The sequence below is a fragment of the Dendropsophus ebraccatus genome, chromosome 11, assembly GCF_027789765.1.
Source record: "Dendropsophus ebraccatus isolate aDenEbr1 chromosome 11, aDenEbr1.pat, whole genome shotgun sequence".
Taxonomy (NCBI): Eukaryota; Metazoa; Chordata; class Amphibia; order Anura; family Hylidae; genus Dendropsophus; species Dendropsophus ebraccatus.
This window is the reverse complement of record NC_091464.1, coordinates 75,721,149-75,745,342: the sequence shown is the minus strand read 5'-3', so window position 1 is coordinate 75,745,342 and position 24,194 is coordinate 75,721,149. Positions and strand designations below refer to the sequence as shown.

The window sequence follows — 24,194 nt, the reverse complement described above, 5'->3', positions numbered from 1 at the left end:
CTATACCATAGGCATAGCATTGATCAGTGTAATAGGCCTGTGGCAGACTTAATCAGCTAAGCACTGATCTGACCGCTCAGAGGGACGTAAGAGACCTCTGGCAGTCCATTAAATGGATCAAGACTGCGGGGGTCTCGATCGGTAAGTGACAGGAGAATCCCCTGTCACTTAAACTTTAATGCCGCGTGTAAGGGGTTAAAGGACAAGTGCCATGAAAAACTTTTTTTCAGTAATTGAAGCACATTTAATTCAAAGTTATAAAACTGTGTAATATGCTTCAATCACCTATCTGCCTCCCTTCCCTGTCTTTTTCCCCCTCCACCCCCCACCAGGAAGTGTCCTAACTCACACAGACTTGATTACTGTCGTCACCTTCATCAAGCTCTTCTCTCAACTCCTTCTCCTGTTACACCAGCCTCCCCCCTCCCCTGCCTTGTCAGGTGACTCAGCTTGCTCAGCTCCCATTGGCTGAACAACTGCAAGCCATCACTTGTCACATGTCTCTTGCTTATCTTCCCTCCGACTGACTCCGGCACATGTTCTCACAATGTTAGGCTATGTTCACATAACATAAGTTTTATATTAATCACAGCTGTTGTTGCCGATTTGCAACAACGGCCGTGATTAATATAAAACTTATGTTGCACTGCAGTCAATGGGATCCTGGCCGAAGCGCATACACATACTATATACTCGGGACGGGATTCCTAGCAGCCACAGTGAAAACCGACATGTCAGTTTTGTGCGTCTGCTATTCATTGAATAGCGGCAGCACAACTGTCACAGGTCACACAATGGACTGACATCTGACATCTGAATTCAACAGAAATGAAGATCATCTGGCTGGTACTGCAGTACATAGTGCCATCAGGGCCATATTACCAGCTGCTGCTGCCCTAGGCACTAAACCTGCAGACGCTCCATCTTCACTCACCAATTAGCATCAGGATTTTCTAGTTTCTGATCATCATATTAATATATGATCATTCTTAGGCCGCATTCCCACAGTTACTGTACGTCACCACATGCAGCTGAAACAAGACCCTCATGCCGTAACCAATAGGCGTATAGCCAATAATCCTGGAAACGGCACATGTTAACTAAGGAAGAAATAGGAGCGTGGTGTCAGCCACATGTATTTCTCTATGTGTAGAAACATGCCAGACCTGACCAATACTGCCATACTGTTACTGGATAACACCGCCACACCAGGCCTGACCAATACCACCATACTGTGACTGAATAATACCGCCACACCAGACCTGACCAATACCGCCATACTGTAACTGGATAACACCACTATACCAGACCTGACCAATACCGCTATACTGTGACTGGATAACACTGCCACACCAGGCCTGACCAATACCGCCTTACTGTGACTGAATAACACCGCCACACCAGACCTGACCAATACGCCATACTGTGACTGAATAACACCACTATACCAGAGCTGACCAATACCACCATACTGTCACTGGATAACACCACTATACCAGAACTGACCAATACCACCACACTGTGACTGGATAACACCACTATACCAGACCTGACCAATACCACCATACTATGACTGGATAACACCACTATACAAGACCTGACCAATACCACCATACTGTGACTGGATAACACCGCCACACCAGGCCTGACCAATACCGCCTTACTGTGACTGAATAACACCGCCAAACCAGACCTGACCAATACGCCATACTGTGACTGAATAACACCACTATACCAGAGCTGACCAATACCACCATACTGTGACTGGATAACACCACTATACCAGAACTGACCAATACCACCACACTGTGACTGGATAACACCACTATACCAGACCTGACCAATACCACCATACTGTGACTGGATAACACCACTATACAAGACCTGACCAATACCACCATACTGTGACTGGATAACACCGCCACACCAGGCCTGACCAATACCGCCTTACTGTGACTGGATAACACCACCACACCAGACCTGACCAATAACACCATACTGTGACTGGATAACACCGCTATACCAGACCTGACCAATACCGCCACACTGTGAGTGGATAACACCGCCATACCAGACCTGACCAATACTACCATACTGTGACTGAATAACACCACCACACACCAGACCTGACCAATACCGCCATACCAGACCTGACCAATACCACCAAACAGTAACTGGATAACACTGCTATACTAAACCTGACCAGTTCACCATACCCCCCCTTTCTCCCCTAAAAAAAACCCCACCAGATTTACTGGAAAGTTGGAAAGGGAGGTGGGAAGCTAAAATAATAAAAACAAAAAAAATGTTTCTTCCTCCTGCTCCCTGGTGCTGCCTCCCTGCAAGGTGGTGCCCTAGGCACCAGACCATGGGTGCCTAAAGTTAATACGGCCCTGAGTGCCGTACTGTACTGCCTACATAGTGTGAACCCGGCCTTAAAGATCATGATTATTATCAGACGTTATTTGCCCTTATTTTTACATTGTGGGAATATAGGCATAGATAATGAAAGTAAATTTTAGGCCACGACCACATGACCAAAAAATTTGCCATATAAGAGACTTTTTTTGGATGGCCGTTTTTTTGCCAAATGATGGCGTTCCAAAGAAAATGTCTGTCAAACAGCCAAGAGAAGGTGTGTTGTGGTTGTTGCTGGATCAGCTGTGAACTGGGTTATAAGGGTGCGTTTACACAGAGAGATTTATCTGACAGATTTTGGAAGCCAAAGCCAGGAATGGATCTGAAAAGAGTATAAATCCCAGTCTTTCCTTTATGACCTGATCCCTGTTTATAGTCTGTTCCTGGTTTTCGGCTTCAAAGATCTGTCAGATAAATCTGTCTGTGTAAACGCACCATCACTCTGCGCCCCGTTTCGGTTTCCATGGCTATGAACATGTATGAGACCATAATGCGTGCCACTCCCATTGGATGAGAATGGGGATCACAGGCATTATGGCCTTATGCGTGTTCATAGCCATGGAAGCCTAAACTTCCAGGTGCAGAGTATAATTCAGCCGTGATGACAGGCACACTTTAATATATATGCTTTCCTATAATATATATAATCTGCCATAATATATATAATCTCCCACAATATATACACTTTCTCATAATATATATTATCTCCCATATTATATTATACTCTCTCTCTTCTGAAGGTGGCTCTTATGTGCGCCTAAGATATGGAAATACTATAAGCCCCAGGAGGGTAAGGACCGATGCATCGGATGATAATCCGGCTCCTTAAAATATGTTTATGTCACATAAAAAGCAAATAAATAAACATAATCCATTCAAAGTAAACGAGCAATGCTGTCAATGGTGAAAAAAAGAGAAAACCTCCTTACATGAAAATGAATGCATCTGCAACCTTTTAGATCCATTAGAAATCCTAGTTCAAGGACACATACGCTTTCCCTCTAAGATGAGAATAGATTTATAGATGATTATCCACAGGGGGAGGCATGAGGTTCACGCTGTGGCTCACGAGCGGATGTAAAGACTGCGATGAGGAGATATTGGATAGGACAGTCAGACATGTACAGTACAAGTGGGAACAGATAGATAGAGAGGAAGCCTTAGGCTCAGGAGCTGCCTACACATCCTCTTAAGATGTGTTTAACCCCGTCAATTTCCTAATCAAAAGGAATCTTCAGGCGATGAATGTGACAAGTTATCGCTCCAAATTCTCGGGCCTTTATCTTTACACACCTCATTTCACTTGATATTATCCTTTTTATATGTTATATCTATTTCATTTCCTTCTGCGCCCCATTAGCGCCCATGACGTCCGTAGCCGTTTATAGCACCAGTGAAACAAAAACAAGCCCCCTAAAATGATGGTTATTATCTCCGGCCGTCATTATATCTACATTGCTGTCACAATCTTCAGAAGAATGTTTGCTTTTTTGCAAGTTTTGCTTTTCTGCCAAATCATTGGCCATGAAATGGAATGTTTATAATATATACAGAAGTATTGTGTTATTTTCTGGTCTGGTTTTATATGCTAATTGTAAAATTTTCAATTTATTCTATTTGTTTATTTTTAATTTTCTGTATTTTTCCAGTTTTTTTCCCCCCATCAGCAGTTTCAGCCTTTTGCTTTATAGAAATCACCTGCCAGTCACAAAACAACTTGTTGGCTTTTGTTGGAGGCTATTGTGGGCATGCTCTGTGACATGTGCAAGACAATTAGGGAGGCAGGCAACTAGGGGGAACCCATATGTAAGATGCAGTTATTCATGGCTATGCAAGGTGTTGTGGACAATTACATATATTCACTTTATATGTTTCATTATGATTATGTAAATTAGGCTCAAAAGCCCAGGAGCTGTCCCCCAGCATGGCAAGAGCCCAGACAAAACCATGACCTCTTATACACCACCTTTGTAGCTGCTTGCATCTGCCTACAGGGCTGGCGTCAGCACAGGGCTTACCCCTGCAAGTGCCGGGGCCCACAGAGCCTCTAGGGCCCCAATGTTCACCCCACTCACTGTAGTGTAAGGTGAGCACTGAACATCAGAAGACACACAGGTGACGGAGCAGGACCTGAGAGAGAAAAGGGTGAAAGACCTGATCACATGACCCGAAGGTCCTCAACCTTACAGTGTGGAGAGCAGCCTGATAGAGCGGAAGAGGGAGAAGACTGAGCTTTAAGTGCTGTGTATCAGTGTCTGTCAGTCTGTCAATGTCAGTCTTTGTCAGTCAATGTCAGTCAGTGTCTGTGTCAGTAATGTGTGTTTGTGTATGTTAGTGGTGTCTCAAATGATTGTGATATAGTGTGGATGATGGGTTCATAGTGGATGGATGAGGGGCCCGCTGAGGATCTGTCGCCCAAAGGGCCTGCAAAAACCTGGAGCCGACCCTGTCTGCCTACCCCATTCAACTGACAGCCACTAGATACAGAAGACATGGATGTGATTTAGCTGGGCTCTAAACAAGCTAGGGAACACCCCTGGACTTTTGAGCCTCATTTACATATTAACAAAAACGCTTGTATCTCAGCAGTGGAAGGAACTACAGAAATAAAAAAACATACCCAGAATCCCGGGGACTAGCCCTATCCAGGATTGGGCATCTTTACACCACACTGCTTTGCTGACACTGCATATATGCAGGAGTTTTGTATGATTTGAAATTGTACTTCAACATAGTAGCAAATTAGAGACGGCATGGTTCAGTCTAACCAGGATCATTGTCAAGATGCATGTGGCAATGTGTCAGGGAGGTGGCAGGGAGGGCACTATTGGCATGCAGCGGCTTGATCCCCTGCAGTTCCCAATGTGACCTCATAAGGTTTCCTCCTTGTCATTTTTCTTTTTTCTTCCCTTTTCCTAGGTGCCCTGTTACATACTGGTTCTGAGACTAGTCCAGAGAAGAAGACTGCTGTATCATGAGAAAGACAGACTACTGCTGATATTCCAGAGAGGAGGTCCATGTGCCACAATTTATTTTTTTGTATCTTTTTTTTTTTTTTTTTACGAGCTCTTGAGCCTAAGTAGCTGACACACTTGCTAATGCTAGAGAGAGGTTCCTGTGTTGAGTGATTGATCCGCCATGTAAAGGATCTCAGGAGAGACATGTCCAGGCCGGGCCTGGTCAGGAGGCTTGATGTCAGTATGTAATTGAGAAAGAGTCCCCAAGCTTCTAAGAAGAAACTACAAAGCCTGGAAGCCTGTAACAATGGTCTGACATGAGACTCTGAGTTAGACAGTGCTGGCCTAGCTGAGTGCCAATGAGTTAAAGCACACCTGTCATTGGCCACCTTCACCCAATCCACATAAAGTCATTCCTGCCACTGGGTACTAACTATGGATACCACCACCCCAGGTGAGTTCCAATCACCAGCCCTATTGAATCAGAATAAGGCTGATGCACAGAACTCATCCCATGTAGTTGAATCCATAGTCACCCGATCTTCTGGCAGCAGGAGTGCCTGCATGTCGGGTGATCAGGTGAAGAAAACTAATGACAGGTGTGCTTTAAAGGGACCGTGGCCCTACTTATTATATAGTGTTAAAGCATTGCGAAAAATAGTTTTTACCATTTTCATCTGTATTTGTTTCCAGATAATCTGTAAAGTCTTGAGTTGTTTAAGTAATATACAGCCGGACCTTATGATGTTATTTTTCGTGATGCCAGTGTCGCTTGGGCACACAGGTGTGATGGTACGCCTGCTTTTAGTTTAGAAGGCCGGTTGTACCTTGTTTACCTGTAGACAGTGTCCTGCCAGGCTGCTACGGGGTCCCTTGGGTTAGTGTAGTCATGGATGGCCGGAGTGGTGTAGTGACCCTCCCGGACTATTGGGACTGCCACTCACAGAAAGGGGAAATGTCCCAAGGTTGGGGTATACACTGTGTCGGTGTGAGGTGAAGAATCACAGAGTCTCTTTATCATAAATAATCTTATTTATACTGGAAAAGTACATGTGTGAAGCAGGTTATACAGTTTTGCTTTGACAGTAGAGGTTTCTCTTGAGAAAGCACTTGATAATACTTTTGGACGAACACTGGATAATACAGCAGCTAGATCTGTGAGAGGAATACAGCAGAGAGGAGGATGTTGTGAGAGTCTCAACCAAAGTAGTACTGTGCTCTGACGGAATATTGGAGGATGAGGTAGAAGAATACGAAGAAGAAGAAGAAGAAGAAAATACTTGTACCCCCTGTATTGACCTTTGGGTCTTCACACCACCTAATGCCCACCAGTGTCGGGTGACCGGTCCTATGAGGGTGACACAAGGCTCCAGACCTTGTTACCTGGGATAAGTGGAATGCTGAGGGTTCCCTGCTGACAACCGCGCTGGGAGATAGAGTTCCTAGGCTCTTAGCAACTTTGCTCTCTTCACAACATTTTCTAGGTTCTTTGGCTTTTTTGTGGATACTGTCCTGCTCTTTGACTCTCTTAGTCCACGGTGTGGGTTGAGGTTGTCTCTGTCTTGTCCTCTTCTGTAAGGGCTTTAACCCTGCATTGTGTTGTGTAGAGTAAACTGAGGGGAAACTGTTAGCTGTGTCTTGTCTTGCTCCCTACCCATATGGGGACCTGACTAAGACTGAACTTCTTAAGAGCAGGGGGACCTGGCAGAGGGCCAGAACCCGAAAGGGACCACTGAAGAGAGCTGTCTAGCTTGCATACTTCCTCTACAATGACCAGCTCAAAAGACTCATGCACTTCCTCTACCCATGTGACTTCCTTCCTCAACGTATCTAAAGTGCGCCGTGAGTGGGTGAAGAGTGTAATAGAAGAAGTAAGAAGAGAGGTGATAGGAGAGAAGAAGAAAAGATTCCCATAGGTTCACAGATCCATGTGACACACAAATAAACAATAACCCTTTACATACTTCAGCCTTGCAGCATCTGAGTACATATAGCAAAAACAGCGACATCTAGTGGCAAAACTTTATCACTACCTTCATCACCACTAACTAACAATAAGTACAGACTTTTACGAAGGGTGTAACCTATAGCAACACCCGTGGTGGGACACCACATACGTTTATCCTGGCAGGTTTACGTTCACTTACTTTAGATTTACCTACCACATCTGCTGGAACTTTGTTACAAGCATCTACTATTCTTAAAATCCAACATGCCTGTCCATCTGCCATAAGTCAGGCGTTCTCCATACATCAGGCTTTGCCCACATTAATGTGTATGTGTAGTTTTAGAGCCACCTAAACAAAGCAGATCTCCCTTTCTCTCTAGACTCCTACATATCTGTTTCCGTGTATAACATAGTCCTGTGGGCTTGTAGGAAACGCTATACATCAGCCATCTGTATGTAAAATACATTTCTGAGGAGCTGGTGCGTCGTCTCCAATAATTCCCGGATTGGTCCTGGACGCCCTAGTTAAATTAGGTCATAAATGGATTGAACTCTATTTAATTAAAGCAGCATGAAGGATATGCTGTCATTTCTCAGCAGAATCGTCTCCTATTGATGCCAGGCTATTTATTGCTGTCAGGGCTGTTGTGAAGCTAATATCCCCACTCGATAGCTACTAGATGGATAGTGTGTAATCATATTTACAATGACTTTCATTCTCACTTCCAAGCGCATGATCTCCATTTTTAATGCAGACTCAAACAATTTACATTCTTCATCAGATTTTGCACAGTTCACGATATTTCGTGGCCCTCGCAGCTTGCATGTGTGTGAACTGATAATATATTAATGTGCAGTCATTCTGCATGTGCCCAGCATATTTACTTTCTCCATTACAACAGGGATTGCTGGATTTATAGAGAATGAGGCCCTGGACAATGTGCATAAGTGTAACAATTTCCCCCATTTTATTCATCGCATGCAATTTCCATACAATACAGAAGCAACATGAGAATACCAGGAGCAACAGGAGAAAATATTGCTTTGCTGAAAGAGTAGTAGATGCTTGGAACAAACTTTTAGCAGATGTGGTAGGTAAATCTACAATAACTGAATGTAAACCTTCCTGGTATATACATATATCTATCCTAAGATAATAAGAAGGGATAATACGAAAAGGGCAGACTAGATGGACCCAGAGGTTGTTTTCTGCTGAGAATCTTCTATGGGGGAGATTTATCAAACATGGTGTAAGTGAAACTGGCTCAGTTGCCCCTAGCAACCAATCAGATTCCACCTTTCATTTCTGTGTCTGTGAGGAATGAAAGGTGGAATCTGGTTGGTTGCTAGGGGCAACTGAGCCAGTTTCACTTTTCACCATGTTTGATAAATCTTCCCCATAGTGTTTCTATACAATACAGCTAATCAGAGCCTAATGGCCCTATTCCACGGGTCGTTTTAGAGGAGCAAACGAGCGCTATTAGCGCTCGTCTGCTCCTCGTTCCCCGCTCGCTGCCGCCGCTATTCAACGCGGCTGCAGCGAGCGGGTGAGTGCGGGAGGGGCGGCGGGGAGCTGCGGGGGGGCTGCCCGGGGGATCGCTGATCGTCCGGGCAGCCCATAGGATATAGCAGCGTCTGCTGCCGATGCTCCTATTCAACGGAGCGACGGCCAGCAGATCGCTGCTATATCAGTCGCTTGTTTTTCAACATGTTGAAAAACAAGCGACTGCAACGATCAGCCGACATGAACGATGTCGGCTGATCGTTGCACTCTATTCCACGGAACGATTATCGTCCGTAGCGGTCGATATCGTCCGAAAACGAACGATAATCGTTCCGTGGAATAGGGCCATAAGTAATACCACCATGCACTACCTAAATAATACACAAATACAGTGTCTACATATTACCTCATATAGTAACTGACAGCTGCTGAAAGCTACAGGATGGTCTGGAAGCTTCTCGAAGCTTTACATACAATAGTTCCATTAAAACTGGGCTTTACCTATAGCAATCCCACCCCATCCCCCAACAGTGGCCCCCAGATAGTGGAGAAACTAGGATGGAAGTGAACTATGGTATAACAAGGCATAGAAAGGAACTCTGGAAACAAACACAGAGCATACACTATAATCCACACAATACAGAAGCCAGAGATCTTTAATAGTAATAATACCGCCAAGTGCTTAAATGGTAATGATAATCAAGGCGAACCTCATAGAGGGATTAAGATTAAAAATTGGAAAAATATATAAATATGATAATGTAAGAAGTGGAAGGCCAGAGGCTGCCATATTGGAAGGCCAGAGGCTGCCATATTGGGCCGAGTGATCCTATACAGGGTTATACGCTCCCAGGGGTGGCCTAAGTGTCTCCTGTAGTGGTTAAAAGACCAGGGGGTTATGTCCCCAAGGGTATCCTGCTGAGAAGAGGGAGCTAAGTAGGGGAGAGAGCCCCATAGGGTCTGGATGATATTTAGAGAGTGTAAAAGTAAAAGGGGTTCGGTGTGTAAGTTGGAATGAGGAGAAGGGACTTGTCTGTGCCTGCTCTCCCCACTGCTTCGCTTAGGATCCCTTGGTGATATTGGAGAGGGTAATCCTTATCTTCTACCTATGTTGTTAATATATGGTGGTAAAGGTAATTAGATACAACGAAAACACTGATGGAAATTTTTAAGTGTTTGTTATATGTGGTATGCTTAATAAAAAGATTTAAATATAAAAAAAAATTATAATTATACCGCCATATAGTGCCATACAATTATATAACTATACTATACTATTATGACCACTTCCTACTATCAATGTTGATCAACAAATGTGTAATAGCTGATATCACAAGCCCCGGAAGTAAACAAAGCCAGTGCAGATATACCATAAATGGGGGTATTACTCTGGGTTACGCTACAGCAAGACAATATAAATACCTACAAAAAACATACTGTACCCAGAAATGATATAATCAAAAAGGAATTTTATTAATCATGATCAAAGATAAAATACAATAAAATCATGAAATAATTCAGGACAGCTGATTGCAAAAAACGCATGGGAAAAGTGCATGTGCTAAAGTGCCAGCAAGCAGAGTCTTACGGTAATACAAAAATTAATAATAAATAGTTGGGTATCTTGACACAGTGGGTTAATCTATCTATAAACACAGTAGGACTCTCAATACAATAAACGACATGTGTCACAAAGTTAATGCCATGGAGTACCCTACTGGTAGAGCATTACCTAAGGTGCTGGTTCACACTCTGCCCATGCGATGCGCCCCTACTTTCAATGTTGGCAGATTAGGAAGAAAGTTGTGTATGGTGAGCCACCATGGTGGGTATGTAAAGTGTGTGATAGGCTGTCCGCACACATATCCCTTTTTGCTGTTATGGGTTAAAGGGGTTATTTATTACAGTTGCAAAAGGGATGATTATTGGCTTTTGAGCTGACGGTGGCTGTATTTCTAAAACTGGGCCGTTTGTAGCCTGTTTGCATGCTGCGGTGGTAGAAGTAAGGCTTTGAACAGCGGATCATATATATCACAAAGTGCTATATGCATCATGCAATAAACAAAATTAACGGAGGCAAAGCATGCATAAAGTATATAACAGATGTTAAAAAGGAATAATTAGCTTAAGGTGAAAAGATAGAAAGATAAGATGCAAAGTGCTAGATAACAGTGAGTAATCACCTTAGAGGCAATATTAGACACATAATAAGAAATGAAAATTTCATGCACATGAACCATGCAGCTCCCTTACCCACATGAACACCCCAACGCACGTTTCGGTACGCCCTTCATCAGGAGAGCAATTTAGCTTTTTGATTTAATTCATGCATGAACAGTGTGGCTTCCCTTTCCTTTTGTTGTGCTGTTTGGTCTGTGTTGTCCTCCTTGTTGTATTTAGAAGTTTTTATGAATTTTTTTGTCCTATAATCATGTTTTCTATACAATTGTACTAATAAACTTTACTAATCATTTATAAAGTCGGCTCAGATGTTTCTTCTTTATGAGGAATCTTTTTTTTGGTCAAGTGTGAACATAGCCTAAGTGAGCACTGATCTGCTAGATCCGTGCTCACTCATAAAGCCTATTACATGGCCCAGGGCTACAATGACAGCGTTACCCATGTTTGTGCAGCCTTTGCTTCATATAGTAAATAATAAACATCATACGTACCTGCCCACACTGATGCTTCTACACCCGTCTCTGAAGTGACAGGCTGCTCAGCCAATCACTGTATGAGAAGGGACAGCGGCGCAGCCAGTGATTGGTTGAGTGGTCTGTCACTTCAAAGATGGGTCTAGAAGGTTCAGCACCAGCTCTGATCAGCTGGGAAAATGCAGGAGGACACCAGGGAGCATGGGCAGGTAAGTATATTTGTTTATTATTTAGTATATACTTTCAACGTTCGGTGACCATGCACTTCCTATTACGTGGATCAATGCACAATGTTGGCGGATGGTAATTTTTCAACATTGTCTTTATTACACAGGGCAATATGTTCCCAAATCGGCCTGATTGGGCAGATAATCAATTTCCGAACCCAACATCAAGGACACCACATGACCTGCATAAGATGTTCCCTGGGGGAATGGATACCAACACTACCGCCCCATTTTCACTGTGCCAGCCTATAGAGAGCGAGATAGTGCTATGGAAGGCCATCTGACGGTAACAGGCAGCCCCAATAACTCTCCATCTAAGTTTCCTAATTTTTTTTTATTTTAGATGCACTGTAGCAATACAAAAATGTCTGTGGAAATGCAAATACCCTATAAGTGAAATCAGTGAGATCTGATTGGCCTCAGCGTGAGAACATTTTTGCGCCATGAATTAGAGAAGAGGAAAAAACAGATAAATTCACACCCCATTTGGAGACAATTCTGTGAGTGATATTAATAGACAATTATCGCCATAAACAGCAGTCACTTCTTCTCCGCACAGTGATTTCTGTGCTCTGAATCTCAACTCGCTCCTCTGTTGTAAAGAACCAGCGCTGCGAGCAATCACTTGTTGAAAAATGATCACAGGAACACTTATCCATATCTCAGCCTAAGTATCCCATTAATTTTAATGCTAAAACTGCTTTGGGAAATCTAAACTAATTATTATTCCTATTCCTAACTTGGGAGAAGCCGCAAGATATAAGCCCAAAACGCGTTTCTAGTTGACACGGCTCAAGCCAAACTTGCGGTGATTGAAGTTTCCTCTTTTACAAAGAAAAGGCTGCAGTGCATCAGCTATACCCAGAGGCGTACCGCCAACCCAATATGTTCTTTGTGATACATGGGTCGACTCTATGTACAAGCAGATTTACAACAACTAGTAATTGAAGGTGTACGAATATTAAGTTGTATCTTAGTAATCCAAAAACCTGATTTCTGGCATGCTGAAAGTTGCAGATGGAGGACCACAGGTTGCTAATTTCTGGTGTAGAATATAGGAGAGAAGGATTCTATCAATGATTATGATTCAACAATCTTGAAATTAATTTCGGGTCATCCATTTAGATACAGGGTCAAAGGTTATTTCAGATTCCGAAATGCTCCAACTGCCAAGAAAAGTCTTGTATTTGATTTTGAGATCTCCTAGGACTGTATATAACCTCTTTCAAGCTTCTAAAAGACAGGGCAGAATGACTTATTTAGAATTACCTGCATTTATGCACTGTGGCCAACATGCGAGACACGTGTAAGGATGTGATGTTTGACAGCTGAAACTGCCATTTATATAGGTCCCTTGATTATACTAAGTAAATGTGCAGTGAAATAACAGGGTCATCTGTGAACCATCACCATTACGTTTTTCCTGTTCCCCTGAAGATGACAATTTTTGCCGTGAAACATGTTGGGGGGGGGGGGGCACTGACAGCATATCGTTTTAGGTCCAAGGTGCAGCAATTATTTGTAGTGGAGTAACAGATATTCTGGATGTTTAGGGCTCTCAGCGTCAGGGTATTAGTGCAAGAAATACTCACATGGGTTTAACAGGATGACTAATATCCATTTCTTATGAGAATCTGCAAGCCTATTTTAAGCGCCAATAACCTTAAGAAGATTTTATATAAAAAAGAATCTAATAGACAAAAGAAAACCTAAACATAAAAAAGTTGACTTTCTGACATCAATAGCCTTCTACATTAGGTGTCTGTGGTGCGAAGCAGACATTGTGAATACTCATGCACTGACCATATTGTGGTTTTATTATATAATGTACGGCGTATAATCTGCCATTTCATTAATAATATTTCCAGTGGATTCCATGCTATACTCTGATTCTAAGATGATCTTATACATGATGATGATGATGATGATGATGATGATGATGATGATGATGATGATGCTATTGCTGTACACCTTGGAGATTTCTGATGTACCAATCCCATTTTTATATTGATGTTAGTTAAAGTACAGGGTCAACAAGTCAAACGTTTCAGGACACCATTTTATTTTAAAAACAAAAGGGAAAATTTCATACTGTATCTGAATACCCCAATATGGGTGAGGGAGCCTATTATTTAAGCTATGTAAAGAATATGACCGCCATCTTGAAAGCCACCATATTGTATCAAAGGCAATTTTTTTTCAATGAAAAGGTGGTCATGTAGCAATATCTCTTGTGGTTTGAATGATATCAACACAGAAAGTTGCTTTGTGTTTAGCTTCAGCTCGGTGTTCAGCATCAGGGACAACACATTGAACACGTCAAATATCTGTGCTTTGCAGGGAATGTTCCTAGTTGGTGTTGGTACTATCTTGCTTCTTTAGTTTTTTTTATTTTTTTATAAATTCTTTATTTATAAGAATTTTTCCAATAAAACAAACAATAGTACAATCAGAAAGAATTATCTCTGAAGATGGAAAAGTAGACACACCCTCAGTATTGTGGGTGTGCTGCGTCATACAACAGTCGAAGGCAGTCCATAACCATGACATTAAACCATAAATCACTCTCATAACAATGAAATAACAATCCAATAAGGGTGAACAAAAAAAAAACAACAACAATACTATAGTGACACGTTAGAACACTAAGACAGGGGGAGACAGGACATAGACAGACCACAAACCTGGGAAGGGGAGGGGGGGAGGTAGGATAGGAAAACCAGCAAAAAGAAAGAAGGGGAGAACAAACTATTTCTCACTAGGAAGGTGGTCAGGTTGTCTGAACATTAAAGGATCTATCATAGTATTCATCCCATAAGGCCCATACTTTTTGACACTTCTCCATCCGGAGCTCTAGCGCTGCCGTCATCATTTCCATCCTTCTAATTTCCAGTATACGAGCAGGGAGTTCAGCCGCAGAGGGTATGGAAGTCTGCTTCCAATATTTGGCCAGCAGGCATTTCGCAGCCGTCAGAACGTGGAGGAGCAGTCTGGCTGTATCTTTAGACATAGTTTTGAGCGGTACATTCAGAAGAAATATCATGGGATCCAGTGGGAGAACTGCACCAAGGACTGCAGCCAGTAGACCCTGTATACCCTCCCAAAAGGGGCCTAGCCTCGGACAGTCCCAAAAAATATGTTGAAGTGAGCCATCTGCAGTAAGGCATCTCCAACAAGTGGAGGGGGTCTCTGGGTATAGACGGTGGAGCAGTTCTGGGGTATGGTACCAATAAAATAAGATTTTATATTGATTTTCCCTGAAGGAGACACAGGAAGATGATTTCGCCGCTTGCGACCAAATAACCTGCCATATAGGGGGGGGGGGGGGGGGAATCTGTACATGGTGTGTCAGGAAGGGGTCAATTTTTGCCACCTATGCTGCTGATTACGTTTCCTGCCATTGGCTAATGTTGGCCCATCTGACTTGTGCACTTTTGAAGAACAACTAGAGAATTATAGGTAAAACAAAGACCAACAGGTAAATCTAGTCTTTGACATTTTTTTAATTATTGAAAAATAAATATATTATAATAATATATTAAATAATAAATATATTGATATTTTGAAGGGAAAATATTTAGAAGAGTGCAAATATTTTTTAACAGAAAGAAGTTAAAGAGTTAAACCTATAACACCAGTAACTATTCCCCATACAACAAAACCATTCCCCATATTCAAAACTTTTTCTACAAATTTAAAATGCAAATATTTACAAAAAAACTTTTGAAAATAAATAAATCTAATAGATTCAATTTAAGTAAAAAGTTCTAAAACTTTTCACTTGTTAATTATTGGAAGAATATGTTTTTTTGTTTGTTTTTTTTAGTAGATAAGGAAATGCTCTTAAACTTTTTATAAAGAGAGGCAGAGGCGCCTGGAGGATATCACACACAGAGCTGTATCTTTAAAGGGGAAAAAAAAAAAAAAAACACTTGCCACCCACTAAGCAGAAATGTGAAATCTGAGAATGGAGGCATCAGGAAAAGCTATTGGAATACAAGAGGAAGGAGAAGGGAATTCTCACACACACAAAGAAAACCTGTGGGGTGGGGGGGACAACAGCTTCACAGCTCTGTATGAAGGAGGCTGCTGATGACAAGGGCACAGTCACATCCAGCCAATCTATGTAGGTTATTGTGCATTATATGACGTTGACTCCAGCCTGAATTCGCACGCCGTGCCTTTATCCCCGGAGAAACTCGCTGCCTCTAAAGTTTGGATGGACATAACTAGGGCATCCAGCCACACCAGTCTGCGGACAGCTCTGCTGCTCTCAGCCCTCAGCACAAGTAAGTCCTCAGCACTCCCCTCCCTTTGTTACTTTGTTAATTAACTTGTAAAGATGTAGCAGAGCTGAATTTGTCATCTAACACTGAGAAAAAAAGGGATATGCCCAAATTAAAAGTTATCACTTATCCAATGGCCTGCCACTCTTGTTATTGGTGGGGGTCCTAGCAGTCAGCCAGCTTCCTGTGGATAGATTATAACTTTTTGTCTTGGGATGACCCCTTTGAACATAGCGTACAAACCCAGCTCTGCTACGTCTGTGGCCGTGCAAAAATACAGATATCTTGGATTTTAATATATTTGAGTATGGACAAAATATCAGTTAACAATAGGAAAAAACTTGTTCAGTAGATAGACTGGAAATGATGGGGCATGGAGGCAATACATGTGTAGAAAAGATGAGTTTGTCATTTGGCACAACTCCCTGTGTGTTGGATATCACTGAATGTAAACCAACAATTAGCTGAGAAAGTTAGCACAATGCTTCAAGGCACAAACTCAGCTCCGCTTCAGTAACATAGGAACCTTATACAGTACTAGGTCATATGGGGACAATGGGAAACATTAGGTTGGATTTGTGACTTGGGGCAAAACTTCTGCCTGCAGCTGTCAGTGCATGATGGGAGTTGTAGTTTTGCAAAGTTGAGGAGCCATAAGTTGAAAAATGTTGATTTCGAAAATTGGGGTTTGGAGTGTTATTGGGGTGCTCAGGGTTCAGGTAAAGCCATGAAGTACAATATATTGCTTGCTGCCATAGTGTCTCCTCTATAGATCTAGTCCCTGAAATTAACACATGGTTGTATATTTGTATTAAAAATTACTCAATAAATAAATAATAATAATATGAAGAAGAAGAAATATTTCTGGATTATTAGAAGGTCATAAACAAGTATATAATGGTAGATAAATATCTACACATCTGCTTTATAACTTTGCTTTTCTGGATTACTGGATTATTGGATTTTCTGGATTACTGGATGACAATTATTGGAACGTCTGTGTTATCATAAGGGGTTGAGGGTTGGCTCCCCAAGACATAGTAGAAGCACATAGCAGACGACAGGACAGCATGCTGGTGTACACACAGACTGACCAGAGCACCAGCTGGAGGAACAGCTGTATACACAGTGCAGATCTGCCTCTGTATTGGCCGGGGACAGGTGTATATACAGTGTGCTGTGCAGAGTGTTATTTATTGTAAGCCGTAAAGATGACCATGTGATCAAAGGTCAGACAGCCATAAAGAGAACCTATAAAACTCATTTATAGACATAGAATAAAGCGCAACCTTACTTTACAAATATCATTTAGTGTGTGCAGTGTATACTGGATGAAGCTCTGCGCTGTACCGTCTGCTGGTGTCCTCTGCCATATATTGCCATACGTTTGCCAAAAAATACAACAATAGTTGTCTATTTAACAATGCTATCTAGTGATAACACCGCAATACACTGCAAGAACATTATGCTGCACTGCCAAACAATGTCTAAGTAATACCGCCATACAGTGCTGAAATAATACCAACATACAGGGACTAAATACTGGAGATACTGAAGCACTCAATATCCTTATAGAAAGTTTACTTCTTTATTATAATGTTTCCTTTAAGGGATATTCCCATCTCAATGAACATAGTTGCACGTGTAGGTCTTGTCAAGTTAAATATATTTGCAGATGCATTAATTTAGTAAATTTGCCTCATTCCCCTGATATGGCCAACACATTGTTTAGGTTACCGCCACCACTCTGCTTCAAAACCAGTGATTTGGCTGCTGTATATAAAGCTACAGCATACGTGTGTGTGTGTGTGTGTATATATATATATATATATATATATATATATATATATATATATATATATATATATATATATATATATATATATTAGAGTGGTGCCTTAGATTACGAGCATAATTCGTTCAAGAACAGCGCTTATAATCCAAATCCACTCTTAAACCAAAGCAAATTTTCCCATAAGAATTCACTGATATGCAGACAATTGGTTCCACACCCCAAAAATAATGATTTATTATTCTGAATAACATGTAAAACAGATGAAACAAACATTCAGAAACAGCAGAATATGTGATATTATAAGTTACTGTACAGTAATGGAGAGGATGAGAAACACCAGGGAGGACAGACACTGCAGGAAGTATGAAGGAATGAGCAGGACAGATGTGGGCACATACATGCAGCATTCACTGTCCGGGGAGAGAGGGGTTACAGCTATGGAGAGATTACCTCCACAGTCCTGTCCCCTGATGTAAGCCCCAGCCTGAAGTGGATCTGCTCTGATTTTTAAGGTGAGGGAGACTCCCTGGGTCAGAGTACAGGGCTGTAGACCTCGCTATGCAGACAATACCCCTCCTTCACTCGCGTTCCCACCCAGTACAGGGAGCTCTTAAACCAAAGCAATGCTCTTAAACCAAGTCACAATTTTGAAAAACTGTGAGCACTTCAACCAAAATGCTCTTAAACCAAGTTACTCTTAATAAATATAAATAAATATATATATATATATATATATATATATATATATATATATATATATACTGCGTCTCTATACATATACACCAACCAGACCACTCCTTGTAGAGCAGAGTGGTGGTGGTCGGGAACCAAGACAATGAGCTGTCAACAATGAATGGGAAAGAGCTACATATCAGAAAAGAAGGCATTTAGCATATCTCCTGATATAACCACCTTTTTCATCCTGTTGTTGAGGGGAGGGGAGGGAATTCTCTCCCACTGGGGGCGGCCCAGTCTGCCTTCTGTGCTTCAGCCCCGGCCTGGGACTTGTGGATAGAACCACACTGTACATGGGAACCGGATCACGGTTCGAAAAACGGGCCGCGGCACCGGCTTCCCTTTGAGAGCGCCGTTCTATGGGTCAGATTAAAGAGGCTGTAGAGAACAAATAGAATGTCCTGTGCTATGGAGGACTCAGTATAGGCCTGAATTATGTGATGTCCCATTGATTTCATGGGTCACCTGTGATATATTATATATCTCCTACAGGGTCACAGCAGTTAATTCTTAGAAGATAGCAGCATCTCCTGGCAATATCAGCTAAGACAACAATATTTACCTCCTAGCTGCCCTATATATTAATAGCTATGGGTCTTCACGTGAGAACATCAATGTATTTGGTGATGAGGATCCACACAAAGTCTCCATGACAATAGTGCAGCTGTTAAACAGTTATCAGTAATGCAGCCTCAGGCTTCAGGCCTGTAATTAAGATCAATGATATTGATAATGTACCTTCAAGGTATTCTGTACAGGCCAGAGGTCGCATTAGGCTAAGTTTTAAAATCCCCAAAATGGACATCTATGGACTGGACTCACTTAGTAGTCATTTTTTATGTTTTTGGGCTCATTTATATTAGTGTTAAAGGGGTATTCCCATCTTAACTAATTTAGTTATACTTGTAGGACTTGTCAAGATAGTAATATTGTTCAGTGTTAGTAACTGTACTCACTGCGCTTACTGACAGCAGCTCCCTATGTACTTCATAGAGCTAAAGTCAGACTCCCCTCCCCAGGCTGTGTCGTCCTGTTCTATCGTGTGTCTATCCAAAAAATGGCCGACATGAAGAAGCGTGTGACCATGTCCCGCACCCAAGTATCCAACACTGAGCCTGTATATGCCTATGGTGGACACTGGGGAGGGTGGGGCATGGTCACATGCTCCTCCATGTCGGCCTCGAAAAGCAGTGGCTGGACTGATGTATACACGTACATGAATATAATGTAACTGTATAGAGATATAGGTGGAGATTTATTAAACATGGTGTAAGGTGAAACTGGCTCAGTTGCCCCTAGCAACCAATCAGATTCCACCTTTCATTCCTCACAGACTCTTTGTAAAAGGAAAGGTTGAATCTGATTACAGCATGTTTGATAAATCTCCACCTATATCTCTATATATACACCAGCCAGACCACTGCTCTTAGAGCAGAGTGGTGGTCTGTAACCTAAACAACGAGGTGTCAACAATGGGAGGGAAAGAGTGGGCAGGAGAAGGAGGCAAGTAAATGAATGTATTTGCAGAAGTATATAACTAGATTTACCCTACAAGTATAGCTATATTGGTTGAGATGAGAATACCTTTTTATCTTGGTTGTCTGGTGGTCAGCCTTTTTTTCTATATTGCTGTGGGTCCATATCCTTACCTGTGTGGCCCTCTGTGTCCTCTTCTGGTGCCACCAGTATCCCCCGCTGACTGCAGAGCTTCTACTTCCGAGACTAACTTGTTTCTGGAATGACAACCTGCTCAGCCAATCACTGGCCGTGGGGGCTGTCCCGTCTCATTCAGTGATTGGCTAAGTGGGCTGTCACTCCCGAGATGATATAGTCTCAGAAGTGGAGACTCTGCAGTTATCGGGGGACACCAGTGACACTAGAAGAGGACATTGAGGGCCGTACAGGTAAGGATAACATGTTTACTGGTTTATATGCACCAGCAGCAATAAATTTAAACAGGCCGATCGCCGGACAACCCCTTTAACTATATCAGTTGAGATTGATGCCGTCTAACACCTGGTTCACCAAAGTGAATTTGGTCGTCAGAACAGAGATTTCCTGTGATGAGGAATCAGGTTGAGAAGCTGGTTAGGAAACAGGTGTTGGTGAGCAGATATTTTCCACCATATGAGTAGGTTTTGCCATGGAAAATCATTCATACTGTGGGAAGTGTTGAAAGGTTCCAGAATAGGTTTTGCATTTTTCCCGACTGATAACAGAAAAAGACAATAATTATAAGAATTAACACTGATGGCCGACAACTTTATGAAATGATAAATGAAGTATGGATTATTAGTGAACCCAGACTAAGGGTCATTATAGGATGGCATCATTAGAAGATACCGTAGGCCGCAGTCCAGTCTAAGGTTGCCTTCACACGTACTGGATCAGGCTTGCTTCAGTGGTTCCCAGCGTCTGCACGTCCCTCTCAGCCAATCAGTGCGCTGGGACCCCCAAAGCAAGCCGCCGACCAGGTAATGTATGCTCTGGCCAGCAAGGGTTTGAATTACACACACTGCTGCAAGGGTGTATTCTCATAGAAAAGAACTGGCAATGGATCCACAGCGGATTTTGCTGCAAATTCGCAGAGTGAAATCCGCTGTGGATCCTGTGCAAGTGAAGCTACCCTAAGGCTGGTCATACACGCTAGCTGTTCTCTCTGAATGCCTTTATAAACATGCATGCTCATACATGTGTTCTCAATAGGGAGAGGAAATAAGTCACTGCCAGACACCTCATTCGGACAGAGCAAGTTGACATTTCAAGCTGGCCGTATACATTAGATTAATATTCACCAATAACAGAAGGATCGGTGGTCCATATAATATGCATGAAGACCTCCTGACTCTTCGGGTTATTGGATTTTTGGCAAGTCTGATTCTATTGTTCTCAGGAAAGATAAGCTGTCTGGTAGTGGCTTTCTTCCCCCTTTCCCATTAGTTGCAAAACTACAATTCCCATCAAGCCTGGATAGCCAAAGCTTTAGCTAGAATATGTGTGGGGGGATCTGTATTAATACCGGTCAACCAAAGAACTCGCTTACTTGTCTGATCAGGTATTTCTATGTATTAAGAGCAGGATGCACTAGGGAGTGGGGATCAGTGTCAGGTGAGTACATGTATTTTACTTTTTCATCTCACTCTGGGCTTAGTTAAGTACAATGTGAATTCTCTGAGCAGCTCCTTTAAAGGGGTGCTCCATCGTGGGGGCACTTTTTTGGGGGGACCGGGGAGGAGGTGGCTGAAATAAAAGACGTCCACTTACCTCCCCGGTTCCAGCGACGGGTCCCGCATCACTGCGCTCCGGTGCCCGGTTCCGGCTTCCGGCTGTCTGGCGCGGGCCCGAGACGTGACGTCTCAGGTCCGCTCAGCCACTCAGTGAAGGAGGCGGGATCCTTTTGAAGTCAGCTCGGATCCCGCCTCCTTCACTGAGTGGCTGAGCAGCCCTGAGACGTCACCTCCTCCCCGGTCCCCCCAAAAAAGTGCCCCCACGCTGGAGCACCCCTTTAATATCTAGGACCAACATCTCAGATTTGTGGTATGATACAGATTTCTGCTCAATAATCAGTTAAAACGTAACTTTTTTATTTAGTAATGGTAGCTTCACACATACCGGAACTGCAATGGAAATCCGCTGCAAATCCTGGTAGTGTGAAGTTCAATGGGGTTACATACCCGGCCCCTTTAACCCCCCGCAGCCCGTAGCATACATTACCTGCTCAGTGCGGCGGCTGCATGTGAGGCTCCCGGCTCCCATCGGTCCTGCTGCTGCTGTGCACTGATTGGCTGAGCAGGACCGACGGGAGTCGGGAGCCTCACATGCAGTCGTGGTACCGAGCAGGTAATGTATGCTAACCCCATTGAACTTCACACTACCAGGATTCACAGTGGATTTCGCTGCAAACTAGCAGTGTGAAATCCTCTGCAGATTCGGTACGTGTGGGGGCACCCTTAAAGTGTTTTTGAGTCTTTTTCATGACTGATTAGTTTATTTTTGGTTTCATACTGTAAAAAATCATAAAACCTATGACTTTTCCAGCTTAATTCTTTTTTAATCACAGGTAGAAACCCTAAAATAGAGTTTATATTTTTATCCACTATCACCTAGTAGTTATTTTAGTATTTTAGTGACCTAGTTTGGGGGATTGCGTGGGATTAGGCCATATAACTGTATTTTTAAAGTGAAACTTCATCAGTGAGACCTTTTTGACACTGTAATATGAGGGAGACAACCAGAGGGGGTGCCAAAAAGCCACTTTCCTTTGGCCATGGTGCTTAGATACAGGACTAGGACAATAAATGAAAACTTTGCCCCAGGCAAAAGAAAGCCTCATTGTAATAAATGGACCCAAGCTCATCTGATGGGTATGGAAGCACTTTCCATATTTTTGGCATAAGAGATAATTTCTAACATCTGGTTCCTTGCACTATTAGAGGATTACTGCACAGGAAATAGCCCAGAAGGTTATTATGCACAGTCACATCTTTTACGCTATGGATGACAAGGTCAAAGGTCACTTCCTGTGAAACATTAGTATCCGGTCCACATACTAATACACGTCTAAATCCTTATTTCCTTCCATTCCTGCCAGATGACTTTAAGTTTACATTTTGTCAAAAAGGGCAATTGCCTGGGGGTCTTCAACACCTTGGGTCTTCACCTTAGCCGTACATCAGAGGGTTAGATGACATCATTGGGATCTGCCGACAATTATGTGATGTTTCTGTTCAATATAAGATAACTACTCACTGCCACAATGGGAACCAGGTGGTTTACCTTACAGAGCATTTTCTAGACTGGATTCTTAAGACCCTATTACATGGGGCAAATTATCTGCCCAATCAGACTCGATTTGGTTTAATAAACATACATACTTACCTACCCACGCTCCCCAGTGTCCTCTTTCCCCTTCCCAACTGACCAGAGCCGCTGCTGAAGCTTCTACACCCATCTCTGAAGTCAAGGTTACTCAGCCAATCCCTAGCCAGTAATAGGCACTGTAAGCGGGCACCAATCAAGTAGATCGGCGCTCGCTTATGTGGTAAATCGGGGCATGTAATACGCCCTTTAGCTGAGAACAGGACTAGTTACAGGGTTTGCAGCTCTTCGACTGATAATGTTCTCATTCACTGACATCACACTAAAATCTTGAAAATGCAGAGGAACTGATATTATAAAGTTGTAGAACTTTTAATTATACAATGATTCTGCGTAGTTTACATAACATAGAAACCCCCTTTAAGGCCATTTTCATATGGCGGTATTTTGGTTAAAATTAGGAGTGGATACTACATGAAAAAGAAGTATTTAGAAACATTTGTACCTCCTCTGTTTTCCGGTCCCAGTTCCATTTTTGGATTACAACTACTGAAATCCTGTTGTGTGAATGTGGTCTAGGTATGACTTTTATCTCGTATCATCACCGTCGGAGGCCCCTCTACAACCATATACTGATTTCTGATTAGGAAATACATTGTCCTGCGGAGGAGCTGGGGGCCACATCAATGAGTTTGGTCTCCAGAACTTGTGGTCCTGCATCATTCATGCACATGTCATTACATAAGCTGGATGTCACCAGTGTCGCCAGGCTTTGTGGCCAGTCATTTGCACTTGACAGAACATTTTGTATCACATTTAGCAAACTAATTGGCTCCCTTAATATGTAAATGT

General features: G+C 42.5%; 1 protein-coding gene across 1 annotated transcript in view; it reads left to right on the top strand.

The window, feature by feature from the left end:
- Window positions 1-15,752: 15,752 nt before the first annotated feature.
- Window positions 15,753-24,194, top strand: part of CYYR1 (cysteine and tyrosine rich 1) — a 59,184-nt gene continuing 50,742 nt past the window's right edge. Inside the window, exon 1 of the mRNA XM_069945672.1 lies at window positions 15,753-15,997. Coding sequence (XP_069801773.1) covers window positions 15,928-15,997 — 70 coding nt within the window. The 5' untranslated portion in view covers window positions 15,753-15,927. The remainder of the gene's footprint in view (window positions 15,998-24,194) is intronic.